Source organism: Oryctolagus cuniculus, chromosome 12 (assembly GCF_964237555.1).
Source record: "Oryctolagus cuniculus chromosome 12, mOryCun1.1, whole genome shotgun sequence".
In the NCBI taxonomy this organism is placed as follows: domain Eukaryota; kingdom Metazoa; phylum Chordata; class Mammalia; order Lagomorpha; family Leporidae; genus Oryctolagus; species Oryctolagus cuniculus.
The window spans coordinates 81,488,129-81,512,888 of NC_091443.1; the positions used below are offsets into that span (position 1 = coordinate 81,488,129).

Sequence of the window (24,760 nt, forward strand, 5' to 3'; positions counted from 1 at the left end):
TCAAGAAGCCATCTGAAGTTCTACTCCCCAAATATCTCAAATTCTACTCCTCTCACTCCCAAAATAATAACTATGTGGTCTATTTCTACAGACTCCTTTTGCAATGCATTTATTTTTAATTTTTTTATTATGGAAATATTCAAATACACATAAAAGTAGAGAATATAGTGAAACCAAATGTACCCATCACCCAACTTCAACAATCAATATTGACAATGCATTGTAGCACAGTTGATACCATATTTAGTGATTTTAAAATTTATTTATCACAAAAAGAATCAGTTCATAAAAAATCCAGTGATGGAAGGGTATAAAATAAACAATAAAAATCCTCTTCCTTATCCAAAACCCTTAATCCTAGTGCTGAGAAATAACAGCTTTTAATGTAGCCATATAGACAATTTTTATGCATAAATTAAATATTTTTACAAATGTAAAAAAGTTTTACACAAGAAATCAGCGCACACACATGTATTAATTTTTTTTTCTTCCCACTTACTTATCTTGGACTTCCTTAGAGTGAAATACCTGGAGGTGCCTGCACTTTTCGACAGTTGCAGAGTTTCCCATTGAGAAGTATATTTACCCAGGAGTGCAAGAAGAGGACAGCTCTTTGGTTTGCAAGACATGTAGATTCTAAAGCCAGAGGCTTACAGAGTGGGTTGTGTACACATCAGGATGTGGGCAAAATGATCCACTGGCTTGTAGGAAGAAATCTATCTTCCATTAGTTTCTATCTCATCTCTGAAAATTTTTGCATATTTCAAATTATGCATAGTCATAGTGTAATACTATCTCCATTTTATTTATAAATAAATCCTTTACCTTTTAGAGGAGTGCATATTCAAGATTTTTAAGTATGGGGTAAAAGAGCAAACTAGTTGGAAATCATTGTACCTAGCAGGATTTTTAAAATTTTATATTGATTTTATTTAAAGAGAAAGCACTGCTCCCATCCACTGGTTCACTTCCCAAATGCGCATGATGGCTTAGGTTGAGCCAGGGCTGGAAGTCAGGAGCTAGAAACTCCATCTAGGTCTCCCTCATGAGCAGCAGGGACCCAGGTTCCCAGGGTGTGCAGAAGCCGAACTTAAATCCATATGGGATGCATGCATCCCAAGTGGCAACATCTTAACTGTACACTAAACATCCACCCCTCAAGCAGTTTTGATAAGCACCACAAAATGCAGAGTTCTTATAAAGCAGGGTGCAGGCTAAGGGATTGTCCTCAGAATCTCTGCCACCCATTGTCTGTGGGTACCAAGTATCCTAACAGAAAGCTCTGAGGCCAGGAAGAATTCCTTAGGTAGATGATCTGGCCATGGTCAAGGGCACAGCAGACTACTGGCTACCCAGGCAGACTTAATGTGTGTGCTTTGCAGAAAGCAGGCTCTTTTGGGGGGAAAACACTTAACTAGTTTGGGAGTTCTGCATTCTTTAAGATGTTTTTACACATTACAGTCAGTATGAGGCTCATAAAACTCACATAGTGTGAGCTCATAAAAAATTCAAGTATCATGGAAAGGTATAAACAATAAAAATCCTCTTGCCCTCCCAAGATCCTTAATCCCAATGCTCAGAAGTAACAGCTTTTAATATATCCATTTAGAATGTCCTACAAATGTATGAGAGGCACAGCAGAGGTTCTAAGTACCTCATTTAAGAAAATTTTAAGTAAAAATAAAACCAACTAAAATCTGTCTTTTAACTCACCATTTCCACTTGACTCTGGAATCCATATCTGTTCCACCTTTTTAAAGATTTGTTTGAAGGGTAGAGCTAGAGAGACAAGGAGAGATGAAGAGAGAGGGAAAGGGAGAAGGAGAGGGAGAGAGAGAGAGAGAATTGATTTTCCATCTGCTGATTCACTCCCCAGATGACTGCAATGGGGCTGGCCAGGCTGAAGCCAGGAGCCAGGATCTCCACCCGGATGGGAGGCAGGGGACTGAATAGCTGTACCATTTCCCCTGCTTTCCCAGGCACATTATCAGGAAGCAGGATAAAAGGTGGAGTAGCTGGGACTTGAAATAGTGCTCTGATATGAGATGCTGGCATAGCATGCAGCTTATTAACCCACTGAGCCACAACGCCAGCCCCCAACTTTTTCTTTTACAAAGATTTGTTTAAAACCTACTGTTTAACAGTATTCCAAAGGAAAATGGGAAATGCAGAAGAAGAAATGGATTCAGAAAGCTTGAATCAGAAGTTAAATGGGGAGCCCTAAGCTTCTTTGTATATGTAGATGACTATTTTCTTTAGCTGTATCACCTATAGTCTTTAATATTTGACTATTTCATCATGGAAGGTGGCACTTAAACATTTTATAAACAGAATTTTCCTGCAGCAAACCTCCAAATCAGCATTTCTAACTTAAATGCCCCAAAGCTAAGCTCTGCCTTTCCACTTGAACAAAACATGGTGGGCATTTTTTTATATCCTATAAATATAGTGCATATTAGATTTTCAAAGAAAATTTCTCTCCAGGAGAGAGAAGAGGTTGTGTTGGCAAAGGATTTCGAATCTGAGTGTGGTGGAATGAGAAGGCCATGCCAAGATGGCCACTGGCAAGTGAGCATCACTCAGGAATGGCTTCCAAACCCACCTGGCAACAGAGCCTGCCTGGCAACATGCTGTGATTGGTTAGGGCATAAACTGCTCCTTGACCAGACTGGCTGCCTCAGCTATATATGCTGCTGCACCAACTGAAATAAATAAGCCTGCGGGCTGCTTGCCTCTGGCCCGCTTGCACCCAACTCCCAGTGTCTGTGTGGTGACTCCGTGCCTCTTGCCCCACCTCGCTCCTCTTCTCAGAATGAATCCACAGCAACAAGAAGTTAAAAGTTAGACATACAGCTGCTGGTAATGTGCTGTAATGAGACTGTTGTGCTCATCTTGTGAAGCCAGCTTCATTCATTGCCTTGTTTATTAAGCACACATCCTTCACTAAAATGTTAAAAATTGGGTGGGGGGCACTTGATGCAACAGTTAAGTTGCCAGTTGGGAGGCTCACATCCATATTGGAGTACATGGTTCAAGTCCCAGCTCTTCCACTTTGGATCCAGCTTCCTATTAATGCACACCTTGGCAGTTGGCTTAAGTAACTGGGTCCTTGCCACCCATGTGGGAGACCCAAATTGACTTCCAGGCCCCAGGCTTCAGCCTAGCCCAGTCTTATCTGGTGTGGATGTTTGGGGGGTTAACCAGCAGAGGGAAGATATCTGTGTGTGTACGCATACATGCATCTGCCTTTCAAATAAAAAATGAAAATTAAGGGGCTGGTATTGTGGCCTAGCAGGTGAAGTTACCGCCTGCAAAGCCAGCATCCCACATGGGCATCAGTTTATGTCCCAGCTGCTCCACTTCTGATCCAGCTCCTGGCTAATGGCATGGGAAAAGCAAACAAAGATGGCTCAAGTGCTTGGGCCCCTGCCACATGGGAGACCTGGATGAAGCTCCTGACTCTTGGCTTTGGCTTGGCCCAGTGCTGGCTGTTGCAGACATCTGGGGAGTGAACCAGTAGATGGAAGCTCACTCTTTTATCTCTTCCTCTCTCCCTGCAACTTTGACTTTCAAAATAAGTAAATCCCAAAAAAGAAAAAATTTTTTCATGAAAATTAAGTGTAGTCCTATAGAACCAAGAGGGAAGGGCAATCCCAGTAAAGAAATGAGCACACCAAGCAGCAGGAAGTATGACACCACATGAAGCAGTCAAGGTACTGCCCCTAAAGTGTCATCATTTCTAAATTCTGAGACAGTGTTAGGACAAGTTCGAGCGAACATCTCCCAAGACACCAAAACACTCCAACATAACTCCTCTGGGAAGTCATCTTGGTTTCTTCTCACTAGCTACCATACTCAACACATACATCTTCTGAGTTTCTGAGGCACCCTGCTTTTGTATAGTTTCCAACACAAATTCCTGGACTACTACTTCTGGTTTCTATCCCTCCACCAGACCACAAGCTCTCACCAAGAGACTGTGGTACAGCAGTCAGGTTGCCACTTGAGGTGCTCACATCCCATATCAAAGTGTCTGGTTTGTGTCCTGGCTACTCCACTTCCAATCCAGCTTCTTGCTAATGTGCACCCTGGGAGACCCAGTTGCAGTTCCAGGCTCATAGCTTAGGCCTGGCACAGCCTAAGTATTGCTGTGAGTATTTGGAAAGTAAATGGCAGATGGAGGCTCTGTCTCTTTGCCTTTCAAATAAAATAAAAAATTTAAAATAAAGACAGAAATCTAGATAGCTAGGCTTACAATTAATCTCTCTCTCCCCAAAGAAAAATATGCTCCATGCCCAGAATATAAATAACCAACATTATTTAAAAAAAAAAAAAAAACATATTCAACCTCTTCCTGGTTCATATTTTGGCTCAAGCTTCACTTTCAGAGGAAAGCATTCCTTCAGCTTCCTGACTGGTCCCCATCCCCGCCCACAATCCTAAATCTGCATTATCATTCCTTGGCTCACCAAAGACCTTGAAGTACACATTTAGTCACATGGTTACCTGATTAATATCTGTATCACAATAAACTTCACCAGGGCAGGGACGTTGTTAATGTTACTGCTGCATTCTTATCATCTGGCAGAGGCCCTGGCCCAGCCCAGTGCTTCAGAAATACCTGTCCAATGAATGGCTCAGGTAACTGGTCCATGTATGCCAGCAAATGAGTAGGAGCCAAAGAAATCCCAACATGTCTCTGACATCATTTCAGCTGAGAAGGGGAAAAGTGGTTAGCAGTTCACCTAATCAGAGATGCTATTCACAGCACTTCTGAAAAACAAAAATTAATCACAAAACTAAATCATGAGAAATCAATCACAAGCTACTGATACCTTAATTGATAACAACTAATCCTTGGTCCTAGAAATATGAAGGCTAATGTCCATGCCCAAAAGGTAGGAGGAGAAAGTAATAAAACATACATATAGAATGACTATAATCATTTAATTGTTATCAAATAGTCTTCATTTTTAGAAAAATGAGCTAAAACTGATGTAAGTACTTTTTTAATAGAAGGAAACCTACACTATACCAAATTATTCAAATTTCTTTACACTAAGAACCAATCTGGCGGTATCTTTTTAAAAAGATACATTTCCACCTCTGAGGATTATTTTCATTTAAACAAGAAAAGGTAGAAAAATCTAGTTTACTATACTGAGCTATTTAACACTTATTCCAATGTGGGACACATAGGCTTAATGTGGATAATCTGATCACAGTCCCTGACATGTTCAACAGAATATATTCTTCTTAATTAGCTAGCAAGCCCTGCAAAACTTAGAGACCAAAGAAGGATCTAATGGCCCACTTGCTAAGATTGCTGAATGACTGAAAGCTTCAAGGGTTTACCCTAGCAGTCGAAATCAATTAATCATTCATTGTAACTGGAGCAGAATATAATTAATTATATGAGCTTGACTGGCTCAAGATCAATTTCACTAAAAAAATTATAAAAATTCATTATGAATATGGGTTATTATCACAAATTACTACTAAAATAAAAATAGTCATGAATAAACTAATCTATGAGTTCAATTCACATTTAAATACTTTTAAGGACCATTTCAAATACAAACACAGGAAGAGAAAATAGGATAATGGATCCCCAAGTACCCATCACCCAGTTTCAACAATTACCAACTCACAGCTGATCTTGACTCAGCTGTAGCCCCACCCACAAGCCCAACTCCAACTCAGTTATTTTTAAGTATACATTAGACATGATATCATTTTGTGTTTAAATATTTCAGCATGCATATCTGAAAGACAAGCGCTCCTTTTAAAAAATGCAACTTTGGCACCATTATCACACCTAAATAACTGTAAATTTCCTGAGTACCGTAAAAAATCCAGTCAATTTCCAAGACACTAAATGATTTTTTTTTTAAGTTTGTACAAATCAGGGTAAGGATCAAGAAAGTCTATAAATCGTCTTCCTAGCTCTATCTCCTAAGTCTCTTTGAATCTATCTTTTTCTGTTTCCCTTGCACTTTATTTTTTTTGAAGAACCAGAATCATTTGGACTGTGATTTTCCTGGGTCTGGATTTTGTCGATCAAATCCCTCATGGTATCACTTGTTCCTCTGTCCCCTATACCTCTGGTTAAGTGGTGGTTGGATTTGGAAGCCTGTGTATCCTGCTTCCCATGTTGAACAGGACCAAAATTGACTGTTGGCAGGACTGCCTTATAGATGGCAGAGATACTTCCATTAGGAGACCCAAAATCTGTCTGCAATCCATTTGTGAGGTGAGCAGTCACTGCTGATGATTGTCTAGAGCCATTTGCCATTGGGGGACAATATAGTAATACCTTAACTCTCTCACTTTAACTTGAATAGAATTTTTTTCCAAATGTAACTATGATCCTCTACACGATCATCAACTCATAGAGTTCAACACAATGAGTTTTGATCTTCTGCACATATCATCCTAACAGATGCTAAAAGTATCTCAGCTTTGACCTTGAAGGTGCCTCCTCAATTTTTTTGACAGAACACTGATTATGAGAGATTTCTAGGACTGTCTCATACATTTCTGTCTGTATACCTGGAATCAGTCCATTTATCCAGGGCAGTCTGGTTCCTTTGAAGAAAATTATATTTAGAGACCATAACTGAGGCATTAAATTTGCCCTTTGAATTAAGTCCAGATCTAACCAATTCAATTAAGGAGGGGTATTCTACTATTTCTAGTAAGTTCATGTTGTAGCATACACATGGATTTTTAAGCATGGGCCTCTCAGATTTTAAAAACTTACATGCTAATGGTAAGAGTATAACTTGCACATCTATCACCTGGAAGACAGTATCATAATTTTTATCAGTGACTTTTAAAAAGCCTTTAATCTGGCAATTTCATGTTAGGGATGTATTTTATTATTATTAGTCTTGGGATTTCCTTACAGGATTGTTTAAAATAATGAACAATCGGAAACCTAAATATCCAAATAATAGAAAACTGGTTTAAAAACATACAATACATCCTTAGAACACAGTCTTTACAGTCATTAAAGTTGTATAGATACAATACCAGTTTATCATTAAATAAGTTACAAAAGTGTGCGCATTATGCTTTTTAGTTGTATGCATAGAGAAAGTCTTGAAGGCTATGTCCCCAAATCTTAACAGTGCATACCAGAACATTCTCTGTGTTTCCACTGCTGGTTTAGGATCTGGCTTTCCTGGGTCTGTCAAGTCAGATACTACTCCTCCATCTGCTTTGCAGTTTCCAAACTTTTGTTCTTGTTCTTATCTCTTCAATTCACCTTGTCCTTGGATTATCACTGTCATTTTAGTGAGGATTTCACGAAAGAACAGGAAGAGAATAAATATTTTGCTCAACAATCTGCTTTAACCTAGCATTCTGTTGATTTTTGTATAGGAGAGAACAGACACTCTGAAAACCTTATCAATTATGAAATATGAATTTCTACTGAAAACAGTGCATATATGAATATAACTAGGATACACCAAACAATACAGCAATGTAGAACACAAGGGCTCAACTTTCACATTCTAACCATATAAACAGGTGGGATTCAGTTGCAAAAACTAAAGTGGCAGTGAATAGGATAAATAAATCAAACAGAAGTTGTCTTCAATCAAGAATTTAAAATGAGAGATGCTAAAACTGAAGCTGCTTTTCTGTGGAGAAAATTGACTTTCTTTCTAGTTTCTTGTAAGTCAAAAATAGTTTGGAAGATACTAAAATTTCTTACAACTTTAATGACTTCTCTGAATATTAACTGTCCTTGGCAGTTCCTTTAAAACTACATCTAAATTGTTCCCTAATTTTGGGAACTCCTGACCCTTGAAATTTGGGTAATGGATTCTTTCCTCTTGTACCTGTGAGGATGGGCAGTCCAAGTTGATAATGGATTTACTATACCGATGCTGATACCTTTGATTAGAAATGAGAAACTACAGGTCTTCTCAAGTGAAAGCACTCACGGATTCACAGATGCCAAGGACACCAATACCATCTTAACAGAAAGAATAATCACTACATCTTGAAATATACAGACTACAAACAAAGCCTTAAGAGTATAATGTGTGGCAGGTCTAGTGCTTAAGACACCAGTTGGGATACCCACATTACACACTGGAGTGCTTGGTTTAAGCATTGGCTCAGATTCCTCACTCCAGATTCCCACTAATACAGAACCTGGGAGGGAGTGGTGATGACTTAAGTAATGGGGTTCTTGCTACCCAACACGGAAGACCTTGATTAAGTTCTCAGCTCCTGACTTCAGCCTGGCCCAGCCCAAGCCTTTGAGGCTATCTGGGAGTGAATCAGAAGATTGGAGTGGGCTCTAATTAAAAAAAAAAAAAAAAATTTAGAGAGTACAGCAGTTTTCTCAGTTTGAGCAAATCTTGTTTTCACTAGTCTGTGGATAGGACAATAACGGAGTAACCAAAGCACCACAAAGTATTGAAGATACCTCAGGAAACAAGACTGATCTTATGAAACTGCCTTTTTCTTAAGTAAGTCCTTGTCCAAACTGTATGTTATCTGACACTATGGGGAACACTAAGTACAGAATTTGCAATAGTTCATGTTACTGTTGATTTTGGTTTTCAGTTGGTGCCTAAATTTATGAAATTGCTACTCTTCAAGAAAATTATATAAAATTTAAGCGATTACAAGTAAAAATGCCAAGCTTGTAGTTATCTGAGTTAATATTGATTTTAGGGATAACTAAACATAATAAATATTTTGATGTTCCTAAATTAATAAAGTATCTCTATTGTAAAAGTACTGCATATTTACTTATTTAACAGATATGACTTATTTATAGCCAGTCTCACTTGAAAAAAAGAAAAACTGAGCACAGATCACTCTGTGCAGGGCACGACTGCAGGCTGACAATTCCTTTCTGAGATAACATAAATGTCAGTTCTCATCGCATTTTCTAAAAATTTGACAAAACAGAAAAACTCTAGTTTGAAAGTTTAAAACACCCATATACTTATCATGAAAGACTATCATAATAAATAAGTAGCATTCAAAACTTTGAAGAACACATATAAACAAGACCACAAATTTCCAAAATGATTCAGCTCTTCCAAGACAAGCACTGGATATTAGAAAAACAACACCAACAGTTAATTATTTTAAAATGTCCATTGTGTGGACACACACACATAAAATCTAATTGGAAATTTTCTACATGTACTCCAGACTAGGAGTTAAGATATCTATACTTGCATGGGAAGAGACAATACTCTTTCTGCTCAACAAACTCTTTCATTTAGAAAGGAAAAGCTGCCTTGTGAGAAGCTTCCTTTGATAGTTCTCAGAGTTCAAAGAGTATAGAACCTTCAAGTTGATTTCATCAAGTCTATTTATTAATGCATTTCAAGTTTCAAAAAACCTTACATCTTTGCACAATACTTTATTTTTTGCAATTTTTAGTAAAAATTTCCAAAGTGAACAAAAAAGATACTGTATAAAACACAGTGGACATGAAACTGACAGTAGTATTAGATCTCATTTGTCTTGATCCTTTTGTTTTACCACATCTTGATTTGCAGTGGAAAGAGTTCAGTGCACATATCTCTTTTCAGAAAACATTTAACTTAGACTCAAAATAAAATACGGCAGTGTACACCTGCCAAACCCTACCACAGGATAACATTACAAGCAAAAAATTTACATGTTCCAAAGTCTACCACACCCAAGAAGTTACTAAGAACTCTTGCAGAATAAAAGTCACCATTTTAGAAATGCAAACCCACTTCCAACCTTTGCACAGTCCAAAAACAAAGGCATTTAAATGATTTAAAAGCAATTTCATACATATCTACCTACTTGTTTGTTTAGAATTATTTATAGTCTATCTGGGGTTTCATGTACAAAATTTTTCTCTAAATCATGTACAAAAAGCTGTATTTTGAAAAAAGTCACCACATACTGTACAAGTTTACAAGGAAGAGATCCCATTATTTTCTCTAGCATTTTTGGCCTTGCTGGCTTGCGTCACATTATGAGAATGATTGTGTAAACCTTATACTCTTAAGAAAAAAGGAAAAAAAAAGCCAAAAACACAGAAATCATTTCAACCTTCCCTAAATTTTGCTTCCTATGTGAAGCCAGGAAAATCATAGCTGTTTATTTCTAATTTAAGTGATGTAGTCGGAAAACAGAAGCAATAAATATGTCACAAGCTTAAAATTTTTTGTAATGCCCCCTTCTATTTCCTGCATAGCAATAAGCCTGTTAATACATTAAATGCTTTTGCTTTCTCTTTCTTGAAATGCCAATTATTTACATCTGCTTAAAAAATAAATTTGGAATGGGACATTGTGCTGTTTCACCTTCATTACTGTTAAAATATTTTAGGGAAAAAAATATCAGAAGACCTATCTACAATTTCAACTACTAGCTGAGGAAATTACTCATCTTTAGTGGTTACCAATGATCAGTGATGATATGCTGAAAAAACTGTTCAAATATTTTTGATGAAGACAGTTTTCCTTTTCCATATCAGACAAAAAACATAATTAGCATTCTTTAGATATATGGAAAAACACAAATAAGTAGGCTACAAATAAAAAGATCATTTCACTGACATAATTTCTATGAAAGCATGAATAAAATTTCACCTATCAATGAAAAAATGGAATTGAATTAGACAGTTTACAATACGTAAGCAGAATCAGACATTCACATAAGGAACTAACTCTGCAGTGGCACGGTGCTCGTGTCCAGTTAGCACAGCACTGCATAGTGGTCTTCAGCATCACCACGCGTGCTCACAGCAGTCATTAGATAAAGGGAAAATAAGTATGAACCAACTCCATCAGAAGAAAAAGGTAAATTGATTCTCATTTCAAAACTGCCTGTGGAAAGCATTACAGAATCCTGGACCACTGAATACCACCATTCTCTGTTATCCTGAGTATGTCAATTAAACAGTAATTTTTCATTAAGAGCGGAAAATTTTTATAATACAAAGAAACATCCATATTGCAATTTCTGTTTACAATTGCACACAGAAGTACAGTGTACGTAAGAAATACATGTCTGCATATAACAAGGTATGTACATTGGCAAGTGATGTCTCCAATGTTGAGGTGGTCGAGCCTCCTACCCTTGACTGGCAGTTGAAAAAAATATATTTCAATTTGTGATAAAAGTTGATCGAGAGCCAAGTTTGACTGCAAGTGAAGAAAATGCAGCAACGAAGAACAGGGAACACAGGGCACATAATAATATTCTAAGACTTTGTGCCATTAGGTTAAAAATATCTGTCCATAAGAAAATTGGGTTCCTTTCCCACCCCCTCCCCCAAATTGGAATTTTCAGGCTTTCAAATTTAAGGAATTCCACCTGGTCTGAGGACATGATCTCTTGCCATTTTCTCTTCAACTGTTATTTGTGAGGGTTTAGTTTGGAGATGATGACTTAATAGGTTTCTCTTTGGAGTGAAGTTTTCCCATTGTAGGCACTAGGAAGAACCAAGGCAAAAGCTGCAGTTAACGTCTCATGTGTCCCATCTGATAACTCTCCCGGGGCCTCTGACGCTGGGGCTGCTGAATGGGCTGTGGAGGTCTCCTCCTCTTTAAAGTGCCTGTGAGTCACAAACAAAAATGTAACTGACTTAACATGAGCTTTTCAATCTTTTTAAAAAATTTCTGCTTTTGTGATAAGAAAGGTTCTAAATCAGTGTTGACCAACAGAAATATAATATGAGCCACATACACAGCCAAAACCACCCAAAAATGTAAATAAGAAAGTAGCAAAATAATTTTAACATCCATTTCATTTACCTGACATGTAATAAACAAAAAATTAACAAATTATTTCTTTCTTTTATAATGTCCTCTAAATCTGATGTGTATTTGAAACTTAGCACATCTCAATCAAGACTAGCCACATTTCAAATGCCTATTAACCACAAGCATTAGACATGCTCACCTCATCAGTATCACAGATTTTGAGGACAGAGCTAAAGAGAGAAGTGTCCGAAAAAAAGACTTCAAGTGTAAGACACTGAGGTGCGTGGTGTATAAAACAAGCCTGAGAGCCCATACAGTCTGTTGTGAAGAGTACAGAATTCAGGTAAATGTGCCTGGCACTTTTTGGAAGTGTTCAGTAAAGGGTAGCTAGTTGTTAAAGTTGCTGATTACTTTAAATGAAATCAATACACAAGTAAAATACTTTTACTAAACAAGACCACATTGACAACAGTATCTTTAAAATGTCATATAGCTCTTAGAAACCTTCTTAAAAATAACAAAAAGTCTACAGCGCTAATAACATTGTGAATTTCAGAAAAGCAATGACAACAAAATCAAATATCTCTGATTCACACTGAGATACCATCCTAGCCTGATTAGTGGGCTCTCTTGTTCCAAAATGGGTAACATAAGTGGAAGAACATGGAGAAAATCAGAGAACATTTCTAGTTTTGAATTACTTGGTGTATGGTAGTGGACTTGGCCTGAGGCAGCACGCTTCATGAGAGATTTGTTGGAGGAAGTAGCAGAGAAAATTGCTGTCATTTAGTTTTGGCTGTCCCCTGCCATGGCCTTGGGACAGGGTCTGATCCCACACCTGCTGTGATAAAGTAGCCTGTGGGCAGCACAAAAGCCACAAAGACAGGGAAACGGGGAGACATCAAAAGATGAGGATCAAATAATCTGGAACAGCTGCCTTCTACCCTTCTCCAAACGTCGAGAGTTTACTCTAAAGAGCTCCTCTAATGCTGTCTCCTCAAGAGCTAGAGTGGAGAGCAAAACTGAGTTGCTCTCAAGGATAAGGAATACTTGAGGGGCCAGCGCTGTGGCATAGCCAGTATAGAAACCGCCTCTGGCACCAGCATCCCATGTGGGCACTGGTTGCAGTCCCAGCTGCTCCACTTCCAATCCAGCTCTCTGCTAATGGCCTGGGAAAGCAGTGGAAGATGGCCCAAGTCCATAGGCTCCTGCACCCACGTGGGAGATCTGGAAGAAGCTCCTGTCTTCAGATCGGTCCAGCTCTGGCTGTTGCAGCCATTTGGGTACTGAACTAGTGGATGGAACATCTATTTCTCTCTCTGCCTCTGCCTCTCTGTAACACTACCTTTCAAATAAATGAATGAATCTTTAAATAAAATAAAAAAAAAGAATACTTGACTGCAGTCACTTGTTGAATACAGCCTCTATCCTAAGACTCTCCTACAGATAGGGATCTTTCTGTTTCCATAAGCCATCACCCATGGGGAAAATAACCTTATGTGCCAGAAAATACTTCAAGAGCACAATGAAAACAGGAACAGAGATGGGAAATTCACATTCGAAACCACAACAAGGAAGCCGTATTTAAGATACCCACATCCTATATCTGAATACCTGGGTTCAATACTGGATTCTAGCTCCTGACTCCAGTGATTAGGTTTCTATCACTTGCCTGGCAGACCTGATAGAGTTCAAGGCCTCAGCCCAGTCCTGGTGCTTGGGCAAGCATTTGGGGAGTGAACCAGTTAATTCTCTTACTACCTGCTTCCTCCTCTGCTCCATCCCCCTCCAAGAGAGGAAGGGAGGAAGGAAAAGGAACTCCTCCTTTATGCTTTTGATGGGAATGCAAATTAGTGCAGCCATTGTGGAAAACAATATGCAGATTCCTCAAAAAATACAACTAACATATGAACCAGCAATCCCAGTACTGGGTATATATCCAAAGGAAAGGAACTAGTACGTCAAAGAGATACATGATAAGCACTTCCACATTTACTGCAGCACTATTCACAAACAGCTAAGATGTGGAAACAACTTAAGTGGCCATCAACTGATGAGTGAATAAAGGTACATATACACAATGAAACAGTACTGAGATCTAAAAAAGAATGAGATCCAGCAGGGAAGGATAGGGAAGTATCTATGTTAAGCGAAATTAGCTCGTCACAGGAAGACAAGTACCACATGATCCATGGAATTTAAACAAGTTGATCTTAATAGAAATTAAAAGTAGAATGGTGATTATGAGTTGGGGTTGGGGGGCTGATTAATGATACTAAGTTATAGTTAGAGAGGCAAAAGGCATTCAGGTGCTCTTTATACAGGAAGATGACCATGGATGATTACCAACTGCATTTAAAACAAAACACAAAGAAAAGCTGGGGCTGGCATTGCAGCAGAGCAGATTAAGCCACTACCTGCAAGGCTGGCATTGCATACAAGTATTGGTTCAAGTGCCAGCTGGTCCACTTCTGGTCCAGCTCCCTACTAATATGCCTAGGAAAGCAATGGAAGATGGCCTAATTACTTGGGCTTCTGCCATCCATGTAAGAGACATAGATGGAATTTCCAGCTCCTGGCTTCAGCACAGCCCAGCCCCAACTGTTGTGGTCATTTGGGGAATGAACCAACAGATAAAAGATCTCTCTCCCTGTAAGTCTGTCTTCCAAATAAATAAAATAAACCTTTATAAAATAAATAATTTAAAAAGCTGCAGGAAAGAACTTTAAATGTTTCACAATAAAGAAATGACAGGGGCCGGTGCTGTGGTGTAGCAGGTAAAGCCGCCACCTGAGACACCTGCATTCAATATGGGCACCGGTTCAAATCCTGACTGCTCCTCTTCTGATCCAGCTCTCTGCTATGGCCTGGGAAAGCAGTAGAAGATGGCCCAATTATTTGGGCCCCTGCAACCACATGGGAGACATGGAAGCTCCTGGCTCCTGGCTTTGGATTGGCCCAGCTCGGCTGTTGCAGCCATTTGGGGAGCGAGCCACCAGATGGAGGACCTCTCTCTGTCTCTGTAATTCTATCTCTGAAATAAATAAATAAATCTTGAAAAAAAAAAAAGATAAATATTAGAACAAATACCTTTACTCTGATTTGAGTATTATACAATGTATACATGTATTTAAACACCACACTATAAATGTGTGCAATTTTTATGTATCAGTTAAAAATTTTTTTAAAAAGCAATACAGAAGCGTAATTATAACACAAAGACCAATAACTTAAAAAAGCTTAACTACCACAGTAAAAATGAGACAACATTAGATTATGAAACAAAAACAAGAAAACAAGTACCAAGAAAAAATCAAATTTCTCAGTTCTAAATACATATTTTTAAATTTTTTTATCTATCTGTTATTTGAAAGGCAAACAACGTGCTGATTTACTTCCCAAATACCCATAATAGCCAAAACTGGGTGAGGCCACAGTCAGGAGGCAAGTTTATCTGGTCTCCCATGCAGGTGACAGGAACCCACATACTGCATCCCAGGGTACATATTAGTAAGAAGTTGGAACACAAAGTGGAGACAGGAGTCAAACCCTGGCTCTCTGATATGGATTAAGAATGTCCCAAAAAAGCATCTTAACCACTGTACCAAACTCCTGCCCCTAAATACATTATTATTAGACACTCAGAATAAATTAGCACTAAATACAGTACTACAGAGTATTGATAAAAAGCATACTTAAACACAAACTGAATCATTCATTCAGTAACCCCATTCTCAAGGACAAAAACACTGTATTAGTTACTAAAAACTCAAGTACAATTCAGTTCTACCTGCTAACTAGTAACGAGTTATAAAACATATACCTCACTCAGATAGTCTTACCTGGAAGTGGTTTAGGAGGAGGTAACTTTGGATTACTACTCGGAGTGTGAACACTGCATATCTTAATAAATCCAGCCATTAACATGATCAGGGCAATCCCCATAAGCAACACTGCCCACCAATGAGCCTGGAAATAAACGGATTTTTCCACTGTAAAAACTATAAAATATTTTAGAATATTTTATACTACATAAAATACAGATAAGAACATATTACATAGTACATTTTAATTTTTAAAGAACATTTGCCATTTGGGAGCTATATATACACATCACTTATCATATAGATGCACATATAAATTAATTTTCTTAATAAAAGAAAGTACAAAGGTTAAAACAGAAATCATCCATAATTTCACCTTCTAGGGGAAGCCACTTAATCTTATTTTCCTTTCAGTGTTTTTCCTATATATAACTATGTCATACATACACACATACATATACATGCAAAATTAAAGTCATCTTGTATACAGCTTATTCTGTATTTTTCCATTTTATTAAATATTTTCTGGTTTGATTACTTCCTTTGTTTTATGCATCTTATAGACTATTCTTTTTGTTTTGCTTTTATATTCTCCAAGGCTTATAAGGTATATACTTTGCTTTAAACTCTACTAGTGGATACCTTTTTTAAAAAAAAGATTTATTTATTTGAAAGAGTTACAGAGAGGCAGAGGCAGAGAGAGAGAGAGAGGTGCCTTCCATTTGGTGGTTCACTCCCCAGATGGCCACAAACATCTGGAGCTGTGTGGATTCAAAGCCAGGAGCCAGGAGCTTCTGCCAGGTCTCCCACATGGGTGCAGGGGCCCAAGGACTTGGGCCATCTCCCACTGCTTTCTAGGCCATAGCAGAGAGCTGGAAGGGAAGTGAGGCAGCCAGGACTCAAACCAGCACCCAAATGGGATGCTGACACTGCAGGTGGCATCCCTATCTGCTACATGACAGATTTTTAAAATACTCATTAGCGGCTGGTGCCGCGGCTCACAGGCTAACCCTCTGCCTGTGGCATTGGCACAACGGGTTCTAGTCCCAGTCGGGGCGCCGGATTCTGTCCTAGTTGCTCCTCTTCCAGTCCAGCTCTCTGCTGTGGCCCGGGAAGGCAGTGGAGAATGGCCCAAGTGCTTGGGCCCTGAACCCACATGGGAGACCAGGAGAAGCACCTGGCTCCTGCCTTCAGATCAGCATGGTGCGTCGGCCGCGGCAGCCATTGGAGGGTGAACCAATGGTAAAGGAACACCTTTCTCCCTGCCTCTCTCTCATTGTCCACTCTGCCTATCAAAAAAAAGAAAAAAAAATACTCATTAGCCTAAGCTATTATCTTACTATCATAGTTAAGACTGAAATTCTATCCCTTTTGAAACCCCTATTTCCTCTTCCTCTATTTCACTTGGAATTTGAGACGCAAACTACTGTTATGAAGTAACTTTTATATATCTTAGCTTTCATCTTATAAACTATATCACAGTATTTTTCTTTTCACTCGTTCACTCATTTATAGGTTAACTGCCTCTTTTAATATGAAAAGTGGAAGGATATACAGATTGTAGCAACAAGCAAAAACTTTATCCAGTCTAAGGAGGAACCAATAACTTCACTTCTCATTTACATTGTATTAAATTGAGCCAAACCAAAAAATATCTTCAAAATTACTGGTATGATCTTATTGGCAGAAAAATTATATTTATTCTTAAGAAATCTGAAGTCTATTTTTGTGATTCCAAACATTCAAAGTTTAAGACAGCATGCACTAATAAACATCATACAAAATATTTATAACTTTAAAAACCATAAATATATACACTGGCATAACACAGATTATTTTAATATATATGTAGTCACTGCTAATCATTTCCAACAAAATTCTGTTTAAGAAAACTTTCTGTATTTAGGATTTTGTAACAAATTTCTTATTCACTTTATCCAGCAGCAATGATGTAATTAAAGTAATAGATGTTAAAATTGCATAGTATGACAAAATATTCCTTTTTTGTGTGTTCATAAGGGATTTCCAAACCCCCATTTTTGGAATTTGCTTTATTTTCAAAGACTCTCAAACTTACGGAGAAACTGCAAGTACAACAAAATAAAGAACTTTTTAAAATTTAGAACGACTTGAGAGTAAGTTGCTAGCACTATGCTGTCACTCCTAAACATTCTGGCATATAATTTCTACAACACAGAGTATTTTCCTAGAGAACAAGAACACAACCATCAAAATCAGTAAGCTAGCACTGATATATTACTACCATGTATTTGTCCCAATACCTTCCAGTTTAGAGTCACATACGGCATTCAGCTGCCACATTTCTTTTGTGTCTTTCCATTTAGAAAGGTTGCATGTCTTTCTGGCTTTTATGACCTTTATACCTTTGAAGATTATGACATACTTTTTTTTATATAGGGCTATCACTCAATTTGAGTTTCTCTGATATTTCTTAAGATTCAAGTCAAAAATCTTTGATAAGAATATCATAGAAACGATGCTGTGTTCTCACTGCATTCTATCAGGTGACACATGACTTTTGACTTCATTACTGGTGATATTAACTTGTTCACCTAATCAAGGTATTATTCGCCAAACTTCACCAGACTTTTGCGATAAATAAGTATTTTGTAGGGATGCAATTTGGAACTAAGTAATTATCCTGTCCTTCATCAGACTTTCAATTTATATATTTATTTATTCTCTCCTGGTTTCCTATTTTATACAATGGCTTATAATTCATTGTTATCATTGTGTCTTTTGGACATGTCTTCACCATCCTCTGAATACTTTGAGTACTTTCGTACTTTCTGGAGCAACAAGTTTCAGATTTTTCTTGTTCTTTTGCTAAACCTTCCCTGGAATAAGCTAATTCTAAAAGTAGCTTTGATACCTTTAGTCCCACCCTCCTTACCCTACCTGCACTGTGGCATCCCAAGCCAGTCACCCCTCTGCAGGGCACCCATCTCATCGCTACTCTGGTGGTCTGTGCCACTTTCAAGCCCTTCAACCTGGTAAGGACATTACTACATTTGGCCTCAACTAAAGGCATTTAGAAAAGAACTGTTCAGAAAGGAGAGAGAATGGAAAAGGGAAAGAGATATAGATATATATGTATGCAGAAGTTCGTGTATGTGTGAATGTATTTTAATTTTAAAAACAAACTTTAAGTGATTTATACTTATATCTGTTTTCTCAAAAGTCTCTGAAATTAGAAGAGTTCCACAGTCTTTCCATAAATATCTCTATGCCCTCTTGTTCTAGTATCGCCCTCTTAAAGAGGCCTACCCCACTAGCTTCTCCCACTTTGTAAGAACAGCATACGGGACTGAAAACACTTTCTAGGTACCTTCTATGTGTCTTCTCTATCTCAAATTGGAAACTGAGCTCCTTGAATCTGTATTTTCCCACCTAGTAGCTAGTCTACCATAAAAAAAAAAAAAAAGCCTTTAGACAAATCATTACAGGTGAATCATTTATTCTATACAGACCTTGAAATATTTCTAATTGCTCATTTGTTATATTTCTAGATTGCCTAACAGCATGGCTCTTACAACAGAGATAGGACATACAATACTATGTTTTTGGTACCTCCAAAGTCAGTTTTTCAGTATTTATATCGTCTGAAATAAGGAAAATGCAAGTTGTATGGCAGTAAGAGCAGTAGACTGAACAGAGAAAGTCTGGATTTAATAGAGGTTAAAACTATAGAAAACAAAGGTAACAAAGACCTAGTCCCAGTTCAGATCAAAAGATACTAAAATTCAGCACTCAAGCCTTGAGCACATCCAGTACCTTCCAGCACAGTATTGCTGGCCTTCCTCTAATTTCTCCAAGTATCTATGTACCTTAAGAGCCCAAAGTTTGAGATGTTTCAGTGACAATGATAGTAGCTTTTTAGAATTTAGTATCTGGAGAAATGAAATATGCCAGTGGATAGAAAAGAGCAAGAAAAACTAAACAAAATAATAGTACATTTCAGAGTGTTAGAAAGCATGGCCACCTTTGTTAGAGGGTTTTTTTTTTTTTTTAAATGCTCCCATTAAAAGAGAATTATGAGTGTGTGAAATGCTAAATTAAATATTTTTTCTTCTACATACACTATAAAATCAGGGGAAAGAATATCAACCAGCCTAGTAAATGCAAACTATGTTTCAACTCTAAAGAAAAGATGACAATTTGTCTATCAGTCTAAAAGATATCTATCATATCATTCATTCAACAAGCATTTAATCAGTATAAACTGTGCCAGCCTCGTACCTGTCACACACAAAGGTTATATGAAACTTAGAAGACAAAGAGAAGATATTCCAAAGTTTGAAGCATAGCCTAGAAGTTAACAAGTTAAATCGGCATTGACAAAATAATTATACATAGAAACAGATGTTGTCCAATACAGTCATTGACATATAGCCAATGCCAATGTAAATAACTAAGATTTACTAATTTATTAAGTATTAATTCCAAGTGTTTAATTTAATAATCTAAATAAACAAAAGGGGCCTATAAGACAACAAAATGATAAAACATAATAAGAAAAGTATGTGAGGGGGGATGGTCAGACAAGCATTCGAGTCTATTCAGCTAAAAAGATAATCTATTTTTTTAAAGATCTCCAGAAAATGTCAACTATATAATCCTTTCTGTGTATACTCCAGTGTTTAACAATTTCCACACCCAGCAAATGCACTGTGAACTTCCTGTGGGTCACAAAACCTTGTGTGGCCTACAGCTCCTGTGATGATACTGACTATGCCATCTGTGCAGCTGGAGAAAACTTCCTTCCTCCAAAAGATATTGTAACCTGGACTGTGACTAAACATTCTTCTCCTGTCCTTCAAACCTCCACCACCAGCAGCATCAGCAGTAATTTGTCAAACAGAAAGCAACTGGCTACTAAACTTTTGGTTTCTTTGGGCTCAGGATAAAATACACAGATAGGAACATGAAAACTCCGTAGCTTCAAAGTTAAAGACAATATGCACAATTTTCATTCTTTTTCATATAAAATACAATTAAGAAATCTGCTTAACTCCTGGCTCCTGGGGAGTGAATCAGCAGATGGAAGATCTGTCTCTCTCCCTCTCTCTGATTCTCCCTTTCTGTAACTCTGAGTTTCAAATAGATAAATAAATCTTAAAAGAAAATAAATGTTTCATTCATCTAGCAAATATATACTACATCCTTACCATATGTTAGGCCCTAGGATAATACTGCATCTTCGTTGTTAATGCTTCAGAAGTGGCTTATTCTATCCGGCAAGGAAGTAAGGACTCTAGGGGCTGACAACCACCTTCCATTTCCAACAAAGAAAGAAGGCAAAGTAAGGGAGGGCATTTGACACAGAGGTTAAGACACTGCTTGGGACGCCTGCAACCCATATCAGAGTGCCTAGGTTCAAGTTCTGGCTTGGCTCTTGACTTCTGCATTTTTTTTTTTTTTAAGATTTTATTTATTTATTTGACGGGTAGAGTTACAGGCAGTGAGAGGGAGAGACAGAGAGAAAGGTCTTCCTTCCGTTGGTTAACTCTCCAAATGGCCGCAACGGCCAGAGCTGTGCTGATCCAAAGCCAGGAGCCAGGAGCCTCTTCCTGGTCTCCCATGCGGGTGCAGGGGCCCAAGGACTTGGGCCATCCTCTACTGCTATCCCAGGCTGCAGCAGAGAGCTGGACTGGAAGAGGAGCAACTGGACTAAAACCGTGCCCATATGGGATGCCGGCGCCGCAGGCAGAGGATTAACCTAGTACACCACGGCGCCGGCCCCGACTTCTGCTTTCTAATAATGTGTACTGTGGGAGGCAGCAGGTGATGGTTCAAGTAGCTGGGTGTACATGGCAGTACTGAACTAAGTTCCTGGCTACTGGCTTCAGTCTGGCCCAGCCCTGACTGTTGCTAGCATTTAGAGTGAACCAACAGATGGGAGAGCTCTGTTCCTCTGTCAAATAAATAAAATTTGAAAATTAAAAAGGTGAAGGTGTTCAAAAAGATGACAAAATAAAAACTTTCTATTATAAGGCTTTTAAAAAGGATTCATTGCATTGTAGAGTCTGGGGGAAAAATGATTCCCATGCACCATCGCCTACTGGTTCAGAGGATCTGAAATGAGGGTTGAGAATTTGCATTTCATTAAGTTCCTCGGTGATACTAATGCTGCTGGTCAATGGACTACACCTTGAGGTTACTGTTCTAGATCAAGGGTTGGCAAATATTTCTTATAAAAGCCCAGATAAAGATGTGAGGTTTTGCGCAGCCAGTCTCTGTTGCAACTCTTCAAAGTGCAAAAGCAGTTAGACTATATATAAATGAATAAGCATGGCCGTGTTCCAATAAGATGTTATTTATGAGCAATGAAATTTGAATTTCATGTAAGTTTCAAAAGGATGTTATCTTGATGACTTAAATTTTTTCAATTTTTTTTTTTAATTTATTTTTTGACAGAGTTATAGACAGTGAGAGAGAGAGAGAGAGAGAGAGAGAGAGAGAGAGAGAGAGAGAAAGGTCTTCCTTCTGTTGGTTCACTCCCCAAATGGCCGCCACAGCCGGCGCTGCGCCAATCCGAAGCCAGGAGCCAGGAGCCAGGTGCTTCCTCTTGGTCTCCCATGCAGGTGCAGGGTCCCAAGCACTCGGGTCATCCTCCACTGCCCTCCCAGGCCACAGCAGGGAGGATTAACCAAGTGAGCCACAGCGCTGGCCCCTCAATTATTTTAAATTAGTAAAAACCATTCTTAGCTTGTGAGCCAAGCAAAAATAAATATGGGCCCAGTGGCCATACTTTGCTAATCCCTGTTCAAGATGAATGGTTCTCAACCTAGCTCTTCACCAACATTAGAGACATTTTAAAAGACACAGATACTAAGTCCCATCCCAAGAGACTCTTTTAACTGATTTAATTGGTCTAAGCCCTGAGGTGATTCTCATGTACAACCAGGATGAAGAACTACTGCTCTTAATCCATGTTTACCCAATGATTTCTAAAAACAGTTAAGATTTTCATAAGCCTTCTATGAAATAAGGGTTTCTGGGGTCAGTTAAGTTAGAAAAACGAGGTTACAAAGATTCACTTCTTACAGGATTTCTCACAAACTTCTAAGAGGTGACTACAGTAAGCAGTGTTTCCCAGATTCACTTGAACATCAAACCCACAGAGCAGCTCATGAAATTAGGATTTTGTGAAGCATTTGGGAAACATTGTTCTAAATCTTTCATTCATAAAGAATACAAGATACTTAACTTTTATGATTAGATTCATAAAATTAGAGCAAAATGAGAGCGGAAATTAAAAAAGAGAAAGTGTTGACTCTTGTCAAAATGACAATTAAAAATACAACATCCTGAAAAATCTGAAAATACAAAATAGTAGGCAGTTAAGGAAGGAAGAAACACAATAAATATGAGGGACAAAAATCAAGGTAAAAGACAGTTTTCTACAATGGAGGAAGAGACATAGCAAAATCAGAACACATCAACTATGAAAAAAACTGAAAAAGAATTATAAGTGCCCTCCATTTAAAGAAAAGGAGATCACTATACAAGGTCTCAACAGATTTAGTGGTGAATGCCCTCAAACTTTTCAAGAATTAGATGATTCCTTGATAAAGTCAAAGGATGCCTATCATTATCTCATAGTCAGACATGCAGCAACCACTCAGCAAATACAGTCAATGTACTTTTGAAAAAATGTAAACAAGATTGTTGGGGCCAGCACTGTGGCATAACAGGTTAAGCCACCACCTGCAGTGCCAGCATCCCATATCGGTTCTGGTTTAAGTCCCGGTTGCTCCACTTCCAATCCAGCGCCCTGTTAATGTGCCTGAGAAAGCAGGGAAAATGATCCAAATGCTTGAGCCCCTGCACCCAGGTGGGAGACCCAGATGAAGCTCCTGGCTCTTGGCTTCAGCCTGGCCCAGTCCTGGCTGTTGTAGCCACCTGGGGAGTGAACTAGTGGATAGAAGATCCCTCCCTCCCTCCCTCCCTCCCTCCCTCCCTCCCTCCCTCCCTCCCTTCCTTCCTTCCTTCCTTCCTTCCTTCCTTCCTGTCTTTCTGTCTGTCTTTCTGTCTGTCTTTCTGTCTGTCTTTCTGTCTGTCTCTCCTTCTCTGTAATTCTGACTTTCAAATAAATAAACAAATATTTAAAAAAAAAACACACACACACAAGGGTTGTCAAATATAACTCTTCCACAGAAAACAAAGTATCATTTCCATGACACCAGTCCCAGTCAGTAATCCATGGCATGAAGCACCAAACTGTGAGGGTTCTTCCTACTCTGCCCCATATGAGGAGAAAAGGCAGGGTAGTGTGCCATAGACAAAATGCTACTAGGCACACACCACTGGGAAGGAGAGTCAGTGAACCACCTCTTTCACAGCTTCATACACCTTAGCAACCTACTAAAAGATACTGCCCTAACATGATGCAAGGCCAAACCACAGGTTATCAACATAATAAACTCTCCTATGCAAGTGAACTCTGCACATAATCAAATGAGACAAATAGATTTTGAAGAACGAGATGTCTGTTATCTTACTGCTAATCTGGTTAATGTCCACAAATGCATCCGCAGCCTAGTGGTACTCTTCCAGCACTATAGGCTGTTCTATTCAAATAAGTGGCAAACGATGTCAACGATACACAATAAAAGCCATGTGCTAGTCTACACTCAAATTCTAAAAGCACATGATTAATCAGTTTCAGAGCAAAAAAAAGCAAGACTTCATGTTCATGTTGCTACTTCAATGAAATTAGTATTTCACTAAATCTTCAAATATAAAACAGAAAAGATTTTAAATAGTCAAAAGATCATGTCTATTAAATATTTCTAAATTATTAAGAACAAATGAACTTTCGAAAGTCTAAACAATTTCTTGAGTCAATGAAAATAGAGAAAAGTGAAAAAATACCATATTCAGATGGTAGGATTTAAACCTAGAAAATCAAAAATATCTATGCCATATATTCAATAGACTGAAACTCTTGAGACTCTCATTAACAGATTTCTTTTTCAGTATAAATTGTCCTCTACAGTAAACAAGTAATCAAATTTCAACCTATAAAAGATAATCAGAAAAAGGAAGGAAAAAAACATGGATCTGAGTTGAAAGAGAAGGGGCCAGTGTTGTGGCTGGGGTAATGCTGGGAAAAGCTGCCATGTGTGATGCCACCATCCCATACTGGACTGCCAGCTGGACTCCCAGATTCTCTGTTTTCAATCC

At 38.3% G+C, this 24,760-nt stretch overlaps 1 protein-coding gene across 2 annotated transcripts in view; it reads right to left on the bottom strand.

Annotated features, from left to right (window-relative positions):
* Positions 1–9,331: 9,331 nt before the first annotated feature.
* ADAM10 (ADAM metallopeptidase domain 10) overlaps positions 9,332–24,760 on the bottom strand; it is a 155,326-nt gene continuing 139,897 nt past the window's right edge. For both annotated transcript variants that reach the window (XM_051821954.2, XM_002718210.5), the window contains 2 exons: positions 15,569–15,695; positions 9,332–11,578 (listed from right to left, as the gene is read on the bottom strand). In XM_051821954.2, the coding sequence (XP_051677914.1) occupies positions 11,484–11,578; positions 15,569–15,695 (222 nt within the window). In that variant the 3' untranslated portion in view covers positions 9,332–11,483. The remainder of the gene's footprint in view (positions 11,579–15,568; positions 15,696–24,760) is intronic.